Genomic DNA, 15,404 nt, shown 5'->3' with positions numbered 1-15,404 from the left:
AGTTCATGTCTAGGCTATGGTGTATCTACACAAGGTATAAACAATATTTGATGTATGCTGGGGAAACACAATATTAATATAAACAAAATATTTAGAATTCCTATCAACCACTGTTGATTGGACACAAAGTATGAATTTAATTTAGTTGACTATGTCAGCATGGGACATATAAAACACTAAATATTACGACTTGTGTGTTTATTTGAAATATATAAGCTTGTGTCTTTAAGCAATGGTACGGGAATTAAACATGGACTAATATTTCTGCTGGGTAAATAAAAAATAAATAAAAAAAGAACTGTTCTTGATACTATTTAAATATCGCAACATATTTAAATATCTATTACAATAGTATAAAATACAGGTCGGATGTCCTTACCTCTTTCTTACAATGTAAGAAAGTATGATATTTATAATGATGCAGGGAGTGATAGAGGCTGTAGATCCGACATGACTCTGTTGACAGTTTAAGGTCCTGGCGGAAGACAGAGAGGTTAAACTAATAGTATAAAAACAATATATGAAAAAAACAACAACACATCTAATCAAGGTTCAACAGCACAACATGGGAATACACACACAACACACACACACTTTATCAACTTATAAGAGATGGACAACCAAACCCCCCCCCCCCAAACACACACAGAGAATTACCAACACACACACACACACACACACACACACACACACACACACACACACACACACACACACACACACACACACACACACACACACACACACACACACACACACACACACACACACACACACCTGTGGTTTGGGTAGGCTCTTCTTGACTCTGTTGAGAGTCTTGCGGTTGTAGCCCTCCCCACTGAACCGCACCCTCACAGCTCCTGAGTCCAGGGGGTCTCCCGCCATCTGAGGGTACGTGTGCAGGGCCTCCTAAAAGGGGGGAGAGAGAGAGAAATAGGAAGGACAGAATGAAAGAAGGTAGACCTTGAATATTGAAAGGCTAAACTTTTAGGTGCCCAATCCTTGTATCACTTGTCTTTTGAGGTTAAATAGAAACATAAAACAAATATAAAATTAATATAAATTCATGAGAATCCTGCAAACAAATACATACAACAGATGGACAGAGACGCATACACAGAGTGAAGAATACATTAGGAACACATGCTCTTGCCATGACAGACTGACCAGGTGAAAGCTATGATCCCTTATTGGTGTCACTTAATGAATCTACTTTAAAATCAGTGTTGATGAAAGGGAGGAGACAGGTTAAAGAATAATAGTTAAGCATTGAGACATTGATTGTGTATGTGTGCCATTGAGGGTGAATGGGCAAGCGAAACGATTTAAGTGCCTTTGAACGGGGTATGGTAGTAGGTGCCAGGCACACCCGGTATAAAGGTGTGTCAAGAACTGCAACACTGCTGGGTTTTTCACACTCAAAAAAGACATCCAGCCAACTTGACAACTGTGGAAAGCATTGGAGTCAACATGGGCCAGCATCCCTGCGGAATGCTTTCGACACCTTGTAGTCCATGCCCTGACGAATTGAGGCTGTTCTGAGGGGAAATTGGGGTGCAACTCAATATTAGGAAGGTGTTCCTAATGTTTTGTACACTCAGTGTGCGTACGCATATATAAAAAGACACACACACACACACCTAATCTCATAGAAAAAGGTCTGAATACTTATGTAAATAACGTATCTGTTTTTGATTGTTAATACATTTGTAAACATTTCAAAAAACTGTTTTCGCTTTGTCTTTATGGGTTGTGTGTAGATTGACATTTTAATTTAACCATTTTACAAAAACACTATTCTAAAATGAATAAAATGTTTTTCCTCATCAATCTACACACAACACCCCATAAAGACAAAGCGAAAACAATGTTTTCAATTTACAAAAAAATCCCAAACTGAAATATCTTATTTTCATAAGTATTCAGCTATGAGACTCGAAATTGAGCTCAGGTGCATCCTGTTTCCATTGATCATCCTTGAGATGTTTCTACAACTTGATTTACCTGTGGTAAATTAAATTGATTGGACATGATTTGGAAAGGCACACACCTGTCTATATAAAGGTCCCATAGTTGAGAGTGCATGTCAGAGCAACAACCAAGCCATGAGGTTGAAGGGATTGTCCATAGAGCTCAGAGACAGGATTGTGTAGAGGCACAGATCTGGGGAAGGGTACCAAAACACTTCTGCAGCATTGAAGGTCTCAAGAACACAGTAGCCTCCATCATTCTAAAATGGAAGAGATTCGGAACCATCAAGACACTCCCTACAGCTGGCCGCCCGGCCAAACTGAGCAATCGGGGGAGAAGGGCCTTGGTCAGGGAGGTGACCAAGAACCCAATGGTCACTCTGACAGAGTTCCTATGTGGAGATGGGAGAACCTTCCAGAAGGACAACCATCTCTGCAGCACTCAACCAATCAGGCCTTGGTAGAGCGGCCAGACGGAAACCACTGCTCAGAAAAAGGCACGACAGCCCAATGTTTTTCAGTGGCAGGGACTGGGAGACTAATCAGGATAGAGGGAAAGATGAACGGAGCAAAGTACAGATAGATCCTTGACGAAAACCTGCTCCAGAGAGCTCAGGATCTCAGACTGGGGCGAAGGTTTAGCTTCCAACAGGACAACAACCTTAAGCACACACGCAGAAGTGTCTTCGGGAAAGTCCCTGCATGTACTTGAGTGGCCCAGCCAGAGTCAGGACTTGAACCCCATCAAACATCTCTGGAGAGACCTGAAAATAGGTGTGCAGGGACGCTCCCCATCCAACCTGACAGAGATTGCGAGGATCTGTAGAGAAGAATGGGAGAAACTACCCAAATACAGGTGTGCCAAGCTTGTACTGTCATACCCAAAAAGACTCAAGGCTGTAATCGCTGCCAAAGGTGCCTCAACAAAGTACTGACTAAAGGGTCTGAATACTTATGTAAATGTTATTTAAGTTTTATTTTTTTATAAATTAAAAAATATATAAAAAATAGAGTAACCTGTTCATGCTTTGTCATTATGAGGTATTGTGTGTAGATTGATTAGGGGGAAAATGATTAAATACATTTTAGAAGAAGGCTGTAACGTAAAAGTGGAAAAAGTCAAGGGGCCTGAATACTTTCCGAATGCACTGTATATACACAGTAGCAGTCAAAAGTTTGGAAACCAACTCATTCCAGGGTTTTTCTTTATTTTCACTATTTTCTACATTGTAGAATAATAGTGAAGACATCAAAACTATGAAATAACACATATGGAGTCATGTAACCAAAAAATTGTTAAACAAATAAAAATTTATTTTATATTTGGGATTCTTCAAAGTAGCCACCTTTTGCCTGGATGACAGCTTTGCACACTTGGCATTCTCTCAACCAGCTTCATAAGGTAACCTGGAATGCTTTTCAATTAACAGGTGTGCCTAGTTAAAAGTTAATTTGTGGAATTTCTTTCCTTCTAAATGCGTTTGAGCCAATAAGTTGTGTTGTGACAAGGTAGGGGTGGGTATACAGAATACAGGTCGACCGATTATGATTTTTCAACGCCGATACAGATTATTGGAGGACCCAAAAAAGCCGATACCGATTAAATCGGCCGACTTTTATACAGTTGAAATCGGAAGTTCACATGCACTTAGGTTAGAGTCACTAAAACTCATTTTTCAATCACTCCACAAATTTCCTGTTAACAAACTATAGTTTGTTTTGGGAAGTCGGTTAGGACATCTACTTTGTCCATGACACAAGTAATGTTTCCAACAATTGTTTAAAGACAGATTATTTCACTTATAATTCTCTGTATCACAATTCCAGTGGGTCAGAAGTTTACATACACAAAGTTGACTGTTCCTTTAAACAGCTTGGAAAATTCCAGAAAATGATGTCATGGCTTTAGAAGCTTCTGATAGGCAAATTGACATCATTTGAGTCAATTGGATGTGTACCTGTGGCTGTATTTCAAGGCCTACCTTCAAACTCAGTGCCTCTTTGCTTGACATCATGGGAAAATCAAAAGAAATCAGCCAAGACCTCACAAAAAAAATTGTAGACCTCCACAAGTCTGGTTTGTACTTGGGAGAAATTTCCAAATGCTTGAAGGTACCAGGTTCATCTGTACAAACAATAGTACGCAAGTAAAAACACCATGGGACCAAGCAGCTGTCATACCGCTCAGGAAGGAGACGAGTTCTGTCTCCTAGAGATGAACGCACTTTGGTGCGAAAAGTGCAAATCAATCCCAGAACAGCAGCAAAGGACCTTGTACCGGTTTCCTCCAGCATCTTCACAAAGTATCTATATCCACAGTAAAACGAGTCTTATATCGACATAACCTGAAAGGCCGCTCAGCAAGGAAGAAGCCACTGCTCCAAAACCACCATAAAAAGGCCAGACTACGGTTTGCAACTGCACATGGGGACAAAGATCGTACTTTTTGGAGAAATGTCCTCTGGTCTGATGAAACAAAAATAGAACTGTTTGGCCATAATGACCATCGTTATGTTTGGAGGAAAAAGGGGGAGGCTTGCAAGCCGTAGAACACCATCCCAACTGTGAAGCACGGGGGTGGCAGCATCATGTTGTGGGGGTACTTTGCTGCAGGAGGGACTGGTGCACTTCACAAAATAGATGGCATCATGAGGTAGGAAAGTTATGTGGATATATTGAAGCAACATCTCAAGAAGTTAGGAAGTTAAAGCTTGGTCACAAATGGGTTTTCCAAATGGACAATGACCCCAAGCATACTTCCAAAGATGTGGCAAAATGGCTTAAGGACAACAAAGTCAAGGTATTGGAGTGGCCATCACAAAGCCCTGACCTCAATCCTATAGAAAATGTGTGGGGAGAACTGAAAAAGCATGCGTGAGCAAGGACGCCTACAAACCTGACTCAGTTACACCAGCTGTCGGGAGGAATGGGCCAAAATTCACCCAATTTATTGTGGGAAGCTACCCGAAATGTTTTGACCCAAGTTAAACAATTTAAAAGCAATGCTACCAAATACTAATTGAGTGTATGTAAACTTCTGACCCACTGAGAATGTGATGAAATAAATAAAAGCTCAAATAAATCCTTCTCTCTACTATTATTCTGACATTTCACATTCTTAAAATAAAGTGGTGATCCTAACTGACCTAAGACAGGGAATTTTTTCTCTGATTAAATGTCAGGAATTTTGAAAAACTGAGTTTAAATGTATTTGGCGTATGTAAACTTCCGACTTCAACTGTATATATTTGTAATTTACAACAATACTGAATACACTTATTTTAACTTAATATAATAAATAAAATCTATTTAGTCTCAAATAATGAAACATGCTCAACTTGGTTTAAATAATGCAAAAACACAGTGTTGGAGAAGAAAGTAAAAGTGCAATATGTGCCATGTAAGGAAGCTAAAGTTTAAGTTCCTTGCTCAGAACATATGAAAGCTGTTGGTTCAATATTCCCAGTTAAGAAGTTTTAGGTTGTAGTTATTAAAGGAATCATGACGCGTCGACTATTTCTCTCTATACCATTTGTATTTCATATACCTTTGACTATTGGACGTTCTTATAGGCACTTTAGTATTGCGAGCCTAATCTCAGGAGTTGATAGGCTTGATGTCATTAACAGCGCTGTGCTTCAAGCATTGCTAAGTGCGGCTGGCAAACGCAGTAAATTTGAATGAATGCTTACGAGCCTGCAGCTGCCTACCACCGCTCAGGCAGACTGCTCTATCAAATCATAGACTTAATTATAATATAATAAACACAGAAATACGAGCCTTAGGTCATTAATATGGTCAAATCCGGAAACTATAATTTTGAAAACAAAACGTTTATTCTTTCAGTGAAATACGGAACCGTTCCGTATTTTATCGAACGGGTGGCAAGCCTAAGTCTAAATATTGCTGTTACATTGCACAACCTTCAATGTTAGGTCATAATTATGTAACATTCTGGCAAATTAGTTCGCAACGAGCCAGACGGCCCAAACTGTTGCATATACCCTGACTCTGCATGAAATGAACGCAAGAGAAGTAACATAATTTCTCTAGTTAATATTGCCTGCTAACATGAATTTATTTTAACTAAATATGCAGGTTAAATAAATATACTTGGGTATTGATTTTAAGAAAGGCATTGATGTTTATGGTTAGGTACATTCGTGCAACGATTGTGCTTTTGTTAAATCATCACCCGTTTGGCGAAGTAGGCTGTGATTCGATGATAAATAAACAGGCACCGCATTGATTATATGCAACGCAGGACAAACTTGTTAACCTAGTAATATCATCAACCATGTGTAGTTAACTAGTGATTATGTGAAGATTGATTGTTTTTTATAAGACAAGTTTAATGCTAGCTAGCAACTTACCTTGGCTCCTTGCTGCACTCGCGTAACAGGTGGTCAGCCTGCCACGCAGTTTCCTCGTGGAATGCAATGTAATCGTCGTCCAAAAATGCCGATTACCAATTGTTATGAAAACTTGAAATTGACCCTAATTAATCGGCCATGCTGATTAATCGGTCGACCTCTAATACAGAAGATGGTCTTTTACCAAATAGGTCTAAGTCCATACTATAGCAAGAACAGCTGAAATAAGCAAAGAGAAACGATAGTCCATTATTACTTTAAGACATGAAGGTCAGTCAATCTGGAAAATTTCAAGAACTTTTAAAGTTTCTTCAAGTGCAGTCGGAAAAACCAAGTGCTATGATGAAATTGGCTCCCATGAGGACCGCTACAGGAAAGGAAGACCCAGAGTTACCTCTGCTGCAGAGGAGAAGTTAATTGGAGTTAACTGCACCTCAGATTGCAGCCCAAATAAATGCTCCACAGAGTTCAGACACATCTCAACATCAACTGTTCAGAGGAGACTGCATGAATTAGGCCTTCATGGTGAAATTTCTGCAAAGAAGCCAATACTAAAGGACACCAATAATAAGAAGAGACTTGCTTGGGCCAAGAAACACGAGCAATGGACATAAGACTAGCGGAAATCTGTCTTTTGGTCTGATGAGTCCAAATTTGAATTTTTTGGTTCCAACCGACTTGTCTTTGAGATGCGGAGTAGGTGAACGGATGACCTCCACATGTGTCGTTCCCACCCTGAAGCATGGAGGTGGTGGTGTGATGGTGCTTAGTCTGATTTATTTAGAATTCAAGGCACACTTAACCAGCATGGCTACCACAGTATTCTGCAGCGACACGCCAACCCATCTGGTTTGTGCTGAGTGGAACTATAATTTGTTTTTCAACAGCACAATGACTTAACACACCTCCAGGTTGTGTTAGGGCAATTTGAACAATAAGGAGAGTGATGGAGTGCTACAACAGATGACCTGGCATCCACAATCACCCGACCTCACCCCAATTGAGATGGTTTGGAACGAGTTGGACCGCAGAGTGAAGGAAAAGCAGCCAGCAAGTGCTCAGCATATGTGGGAACTCCTTCAAGAATGTTGGAAAAACATTCCAGGTGAAGCTGGTTGAAAGAATGCCAAGAGTGTACAAAGCTGTCATCAAGGCAAAGGGTGGCTACTTTGAAGAATCCAAAATAACATATTTTGATATGTTGAACACTTTTTTGATTACATGATTCCATATGTGATATTTCATAGTTTTGATGTCTTCAATATTATTCTACAATGTAGAAAATAGTAAAAATAAAGAAAAACCTTGAAATGAGAAAGTGTCTCCACATTTTTGACTGGTACTGTATATACACACACAGAGTATATTCAGAGCAGGTTACCTGGTGCTGAGTACCCATGTTAACTCTCCTCATCAGCCTCCTCTTCTGTTCCACAATGATGCTGTCAATCTTCCTCATCCCGGGGAGGTACAGCTCATCTGAGGGAACCAATGGAGATGGAGAGCAAAACATTATTAAATGGATATGTTTCACAAGGCTGTCAATCATTCCAAACCTTGGGGAGGCTAACCAGGGGCATATTCAGTTGATGAAATATTTTAATACACTGCGCAACGGTTTGTACTGAACGACACACTTTCCTACAACAATGTACACTGCTCTTCAACATTCCTCAAGGTATGTTTGCTCTTGTTTGGTGTGTGTGGCGTGGTGAAGCCTGATCAATAGGGGTTTGACCATTTGAAATCTCAAAACACCAAACAACTGATCAGACATGCTTTTCTCAAATGACCACAAAGCAACTGCTGAATCAGACAGTTTCAAATAACCTTGTTCCAGCAATTAAGGTGAATGCGTAACCAGGCCAACCAAGTCCAACGCGGCCTGGACCGATTGTGTAAATCATACAACAGTATCCCTTTCTATCAAATACAGCTAACTCCTAATCAGAATGATTTAGGGCCAAGTCCTCCACTTGGGATACGCATGAGGCAACTTGTACTTTCTCACAAATCATTGGCATATTGCAAGACCTACAGTTGAAGTCGGAAGTTCACATACACTTAAGTTGGAGTCCTTAAAACCCATTTTTCAACTACTCCACAAAGTTCTTGTTAACAAACTATAGTTTTGGCAAGTCGGTTAGGACATCTACTTTGTGCATGACACAAGTGGCAAATCGCATCTCTGCATGTCTGGCAGACATATCAGTGTGGATGACGGATCACCACCTCAAGCTGAACCTCGGCAAGACGGAGCTGCTCTTCCTCCCGGGGAAGGACTGCCCTTTCCATGATCTTGCCATCACGGTGGAGAACTCCATTGTGTCCTCCTCCCAGAGTGCTAAGAGCCTCGGCGTGACCCTGGACAACACCCTGTCGTTCTCAGCTAACATCAAGGCGGTGACCCGATCCTGTAGGTTCATGCTATACAACATTCGCAGAGTACGACCCTGCCTTACACAGGAAGCGGCACAGGTCCTAATCCAGGCACTTGTCATCTCCCGTCTGGATTACTGCAACTCCCTGTTGGCGAGGCTCCCTGCCTGTGCCATTAAACCCCTACAACTCATCCAGAACGCCGCAGCCCGTCTGGTGTTCAACCTTCCCAAGTTCTCTCACGTCACCCCGCTCCTCCGCACACTCCACTGGCTTCCAGTTGAAGCTCGCATCTGCTACAAGACCATGGTGCTTGCCTTTGGAGCTGTGAGGGGAACGGCACCTCCGTACCTTCAGGCTCTGATCAGGCCCTACACCCAAACAAGGGCACTGCGTTCATCCACCTCTGGCCTGCTGGCCCCCCTACCTCTGCGGAAGCATGGGGACAAAGATCGTACTTTTTGGAGAAATGTTCTCTGGTCTGATGAAACAAAAATAGAACTGTTTGGCCATGACAATCGTTATGTTTGGAGGAAAAAGGGGGACACTTGCAAGCCGAAGAACACCATCCAAACTGTGAAGCACGGGGGTGGCAGCCTCATGTTGTGGGGGTGCTTTGATGTAGGAGGGACTGGTGAACTTCACAAAATAGATGGCATCATGAGGTAGGAAAATTATGTGGATATATTGAAGCAACATCTCAAGACATCAGTCAGGAAGTTAAAGCTTGGTCGCAAATGGGTCTTCCAAATGGACATTGACCCCAAGCATACTTCCAAAGTTGTGGCAAAATGGCTTAAGGACAACAAAGTCAAGGTACTGGAGCGGCCATCACAAAGCCCTGACCTCAGTCCTATAGAAAATCTGTGGGCAGAACTGAAAAAGCATGTGTGAGTAAGGAGGCCTACAAACCTGACTCAGTTACACCAGCTCTGTCAGCAGGAATGGGCCAGAATTCACCCAACTTATTGTGGGAAGCTTGTGGAAGGCTACCCGGAACATTTGACCCAAGTTAAACAATTTAAAGGCAACGCTACCAAATACTAATTGAGTGTATGTAAACTTCTGACCCACTGGGAATGTGATGAAAGAAATAAAAGCTGAAATAAATCATTCTCTCTACTATTATTCTGACGTTTCACATTATTAAAATAAAGTGGTGATCCTAACTGACCTAAGACAGGGAATATTTACTAGGAATAAATATCAGGAATTCTGGAAAAACTGAATTTAAATGTATTTGGCTAAGGTGTATGTAAACTTCCGACTTCAACTGCATGTCCATTCCTTCAGATTTGCAAACATTTCTCTGCCCCAAGGTGCATCGCAAAGTTAGGATTCGTCCCAAAGAATGACGGGTAAGTTAGGATTCGTCCCTAAGGGAGGCAGAAAGACTAACTCCAACTCCCTAGATGCTACTGGGGTATAATTCAGTGAGGTAAACATTCTGAATGTTATGAATAGATCAGACATGATTCCCAATTTTATCATGATAGATAATCATATCTGTTCTACACAATATATGTCTATCTGGACATTCTGTAACTTTTCACACTCCTGAACAGGGCCCTGTTCATTAGGACACATCATGGAAAAAGTTTAATGTTTTGTAACAGAAAACGCAAATCAGCATTTCCTGTTGAACAACTTACAAAGAGTCCCACCCTGTTTCAGTCCAATTTCTTCCATTTGCTGCCTAATGAATATGACCCAGGCCAAATGGTGTGCATTGTATGTTAGATACAGCTGTTCTTACAAAATATTGGTAGTGTATATGTTTGTGAATGAGTGTGTTCTGCACTCAACTTCTGTGTCCTCCAGGGTTTGGATCATGTCGGGGTCCAGGGCCGTGTGAGTGAGTGTGTTCTGCTCTCACTGTCAGTGTCCTCCAGGGCCGAGTACGTGTGTGTTGTGTCATGTCCGGTCCAGAGGGGTACACTACGACGCTAGTTAGATCTTTTCATGATTTTCTAAACCTAGCCAGCTTCAGTTAGCTTCAAAATTCCAGCTCCGCCTTCATCCATGTTACGAAGGTGGAAATGTATCATACAACCACCATTAACTAGAGCCAGCTTGTAACTGCGCATTCGTGTTGAACGTGGATAGTCGAACGCCAAAGTCTTCATTGAGATAACGCTGAAATAGTAATCCATGCCACATTTAAATTTTTGCCGAAATCAAAATTATAGGTTATCCTGCAAATACAGCTGGCTTTGGTGGGAACTAGGCTATTAGAAATGCCTTCTTTCTTTTATTAATCATATTAACGTCGTCTTTGGTGTGCTTATCAATGCACAAGCCATTTTCCCCCACTCCTATCCAAAAAATAAAAACGCATTAAGTCACAGAAACGTTTTACTGCTTGTGAAGTTTAAAATGCATCCTGTCATTACTAAATGTGTACTGTGATATGCGTTTGAATATTACTATTTAACACAAAATTACATTTGATTAAAGGAGCTATGTAATATTTTTGCATTGTAATTTCTACGGTAATAGTGGAATGATAGTACTGTGAAACACCGTTTCTCCAAAATGCTTATTGGGCCCACACAATTCTAATGGTGCAGCCTTATTATTGGTCAACAAAAGATGGGCCATCTCTTGCAATGACTACATATATACACACACACACTGAACAAAAATATGTAAAATGTTGATCCCATGTTTCATGAGCTGAAATAGAAGATCCCAGAAATGTGCGTATGCAAAAAATGGTTATTTCTCTCAAATTTTGTGCACAAATTTGTTTACATCCCTTTTAGTGAGCATTTCTCCTTTGCCAAGATAATCCATCCACCTGACAGGTGTGGCATATTAAGAAGCAGAGTAAACAGCATGATCATTACACAGGTGCACCTTGTGCTGGGGACAATAAAAGGCCACTCTAAAATGTGTTGTGTGACAAAACTGCACAACGCCACAGATGTCTCAAGTTGAGGGAGCGTGCAATTGGCATGCTGACTGCAGGAATGTCCACCAGAGTTGTTGCCAGAGAATTGCATTACATCGTTTTAGACCATTTTTGCAGTACGTCCAAACGGCCTCACAAACACAGACCACGTCTAACCATGCCAGTCCAGGACCTCCACATCCGGGTTCTTCAACTGCAGGATCATTTAAGACCAGCCACCCGGAATACTGATGAAACGGTGGAGTATTTCTGTCTGTAATAAAGCCCAACTGGCTCCCCAGTTGGTGGGCCTGGCTCCCAAGTGGGTGGGTCTATGCCCTCCCAGGCTCACTCATGGCTGCGCCCCTGCCCAGTCATGTGAAATCCATAGATAAGTAACTCATTTATTTATTTCAATTAACTGATTTCCTTATATGAACTGTAACTCAGTAAAATTGTTGAAATTGTTGCATGTTGCATTTATATTTTTGTTCAGTATATGAATGGACAAAGCCATCGATCACGTGACACCATTCATTCCTATTTGAAGACTCAATAGCGCATTGAAGCCAAATGAAGTCGGTTAAGATGGCGTCTCATGGACACATAACATGCGCAGTTTGAGCTACTCCAGGAAGTGACGTTGCAGGCTAGCTCAGTGCTGCCCCTTCTCATTGAGTAACTCAAGTTGAAGGCTGACTGGGGTACTGAGGGCTTCCATTAGCAACTATTATTAACTTCTTCTGTGTGCCATTTTTTTATAAAATCGGTTCAAGGACACACATCTTGTGTACTAGAAGCAATTTTTGGTATAAAAATCATCTTCAAAACATTTTTTTTATTTACACGAAGATTGACCACGAAGGGGATCCTGTTTTCTGCAAACAATGCCTGTAGTACTGCGGTCGGCCTTGAACTTCAATGGCTTAAATGGGAAGGGGCAGTACTATGAAGGAAGCTAGATCTACTCAGGGTTTTCTAAAGCTAACCAGCTTCAGTTAGGTGTACATTACAGCTCAGGCTTCATCCGTACTACGAGGTGGATATTTCTTGTCCACCTGCCGCTAACTAGCAGAATTGTATCTGTACGTGCATGTCGCACAAGCTCGTCGAACGCTGAACTCTTCATTGAGACAATGGTAAATCATCAATCAATGGGTGAGTCAGTGCCACATTTTAATTTATTCCGAAATCAAAATAAAATACAAAAGTTATATTCCTTGAAATTGACTGTGTTCTGCTCTCAATGTCTGGCCTCCAGGGTTTGGATCATGTCGAGGTCCAGAGTCATGTGTGTGTGTGTGTTCTGCTCTCACTGTCTGTCCTCCAAGGTTTAGATCATGTCGAGGTCCAGGGCCGTGTGTGTGTGTGTGTGTGTGTGTGTGTGTGTGTGTGTGTGTGTGTGTGTGTGTGTGTGTGTGCTGGGCTCTCACCGTCTGTATCCTCCAGGGCTTGGATCATGTCGGGGTCCAGTGCCGTGCTGACCAGCATCTCCACATAGCTCCTGAACATCTCGCGCATGGCCCGGTTGTTCACCCCGCCTCGCACTGGCACTGCACATAGGTTACAGAGACACATACAGGGTTTAGACAACACACACACACAAACATAGGGTTGGCACAACAACTGTATCAAAACACTCAGGCGTATTATGGTATGGAAACTGAGGAAGACGGGCATAATGTTATCTTATGTTGTAACAAAGTAAAAAAAAAAAAAATGGATTTCCAAGCTATAGCACACAATATGTAACATACAGTACAATTCATAAAGGACAAAATAGTGTAGTCTGCATTGTGTGTTCCTATCGTGACAACGCTACACACATACACAGCATCTATACCTAATTGCCAAATACATTCCTGACAGATTTTCTTTTTGTCTCCCCTCCTGAGTCATTCTATTCCATTCATTGAGGGCAGACACAGACACCTATTATTCCCCCGACCATCTCATAATCCCTCCACCCAGTTTGAATGCACAAACACATACTTATAGGCTAAACAGATATGGTCTACATTCCAACTGGCACCCTATTCCCTTTACAGTGCACTACTTTTTACCAGGGCCCACGGGGCTCTGGTCAAAAGTAGTGCACTATAAAGTATGTATGGTGTAGCTATCAATAAAGCGGTACAAAATGGGTTCACAAAGTATCAAAAACATTATGGGCTACTTTCACGGACACAGTTTATGCCTAGTCTTGGACTAAAAAGCGATTTCAAATGAGAATCTCCATTGAGAATGCTTTTTAGTCCTGGACTTGGCTTAATCCGTGTCTGGGAAACTGGCCCTGTAGGTACAAAATGGCTTCTTACTCTCATCCTCACTGGCTGCCTCCTCGGACGAGTCTGAATCAGATGACGAGGGGACCTTCAGCCACTTCTTCCTCTTTTTCAGAGGAGGCTCTGCCTTGACCTTGGCTGGCTTCGACTTGGGAGGGCACTCCATCTTCTCTTTCTCCACTCCTCCTTTCTTCTCCTCTTTCCCCTTCCCTCGTTCCATCGTTGCCACCGAGGCGGCCCGTTTCTCAGGCTTCTCCTGAGATGGCTGTACCCTCTTCTCTTTCTCCCTCTGCTTCTCTTTCAACCCCGCAGTCGCCTTTTCTCGCTGTTCGTTCTTTGCCCTTGTTCTCTCCCTCGGTTCATGCTGCACTGGCTCACGTGGCGGTGCCACTCGCTGCTCCCTCTCGGCTCGAGGCGGGGTCAGGGTGGTGGGAGGCGGGGACGCTATTTTGGGGAGGGCCTGTCGCCTGTTGAAGACGAGTGGAGATTTGAATAAAGAGAAGGAAACAGTATTTCAGATGGCCAGTTCCATAAACGCCCTCTGCCAGCAAAATAGCTGACAACTAACCCTCATTTTGTGCGGGGTTATGCTCTCGCACCCTCTAGCTGGCTACATTTTTCAGTATGCTGGCTACTTCAGATTTTATGGAACACACTGGATGGCTAGATCAAAGTGCAAACACCATGTTAGCTCTTTAGGCTAGTATTTTCCTCTTAAACATTGTCCATGGACATTCAACAGGACAGCACTCTCCGAAATGTATATTTGAGAGGTGCAAGTAATAAACCTTCCAAGCATATATTTCGAACAGTACTGTCTTATGGATTGTTCAATGACAAGGTGGAAGAAAAACTTTGAGAAGTGAAGGCATAAAAACCACTAATGGGTACCTCAGTCCAGATGGTCTGTGCCAGGGTCGTCGAGAGCACACTCTCACATAGTCCTTCTTGTTAACGTTCTCCAGGAACTTGACGTACAGGCGCTGGTACCGCCTCTTGGCATCTCCAAAATAGCCCAGATACTGAGGAAGAGAAAGAGTAGCCATTTTGTTTATATGGATACCTGATGAGTAGCTGTTCAATAAGTACCTATCTTGGGATCCACACAAATCAATGGGCCTGTTCCAGGTCATCTTTATTGCAGATGTGCTGCACAGTTTATCAGGTTCCGCAGTCATAAAGTGTCTCAGAGTAGGAGTGTTGATCTAGGACCAGGACCACACTGTCCATTTGTTAGAATCTAAAAAGGCAAAATAGTACGAGTGCTGATCTAGAAACAGTTTGGGCATTTTAGATCTCAGGAATCACATTAATATGATATAAGCACTCTTCTGAGAACTAAGACGACCTGTAACGCAACAAACAACCACACAGACAGACATCATCAGGGTCGTGTTCATTAGGCACTAAATGGAGGAAAAGGTACTGAATCAGGTAGAGAATTTGAATTTCATTTTAAATTTTACAAAATGTTTTAAAACATTTTCAGTTGCGTGCCCTGTTG

The 15,404-nt window shown here is 42.0% G+C and overlaps 1 protein-coding gene across 1 annotated transcript in view; it reads right to left on the bottom strand.

The window, feature by feature from the left end:
* Nucleotides 1–15,404, bottom strand: part of LOC106579416 (proline-rich protein 12) — a 61,785-nt gene that overhangs the window by 1,439 nt on the left and 44,942 nt on the right. Inside the window, exons 9-14 of the mRNA XM_082965924.1 lie at nucleotides 14,792–14,922; nucleotides 13,934–14,367; nucleotides 13,049–13,168; nucleotides 7,725–7,822; nucleotides 778–909; nucleotides 380–475 (exon numbers count right to left, since the gene is read on the bottom strand). Coding sequence (XP_082822050.1) covers nucleotides 380–475; nucleotides 778–909; nucleotides 7,725–7,822; nucleotides 13,049–13,168; nucleotides 13,934–14,367; nucleotides 14,792–14,922 — 1,011 coding nt within the window. The remainder of the gene's footprint in view (nucleotides 1–379; nucleotides 476–777; nucleotides 910–7,724; nucleotides 7,823–13,048; nucleotides 13,169–13,933; nucleotides 14,368–14,791; nucleotides 14,923–15,404) is intronic.

This window comes from Salmo salar, chromosome 19 (assembly GCF_965601325.2).
Source record: "Salmo salar chromosome 19, fSalSal1, whole genome shotgun sequence".
NCBI classification, from domain to species: Eukaryota; Metazoa; Chordata; class Actinopteri; order Salmoniformes; family Salmonidae; genus Salmo; species Salmo salar.
This window is presented reverse-complemented; position numbering and strand designations above follow the sequence as displayed.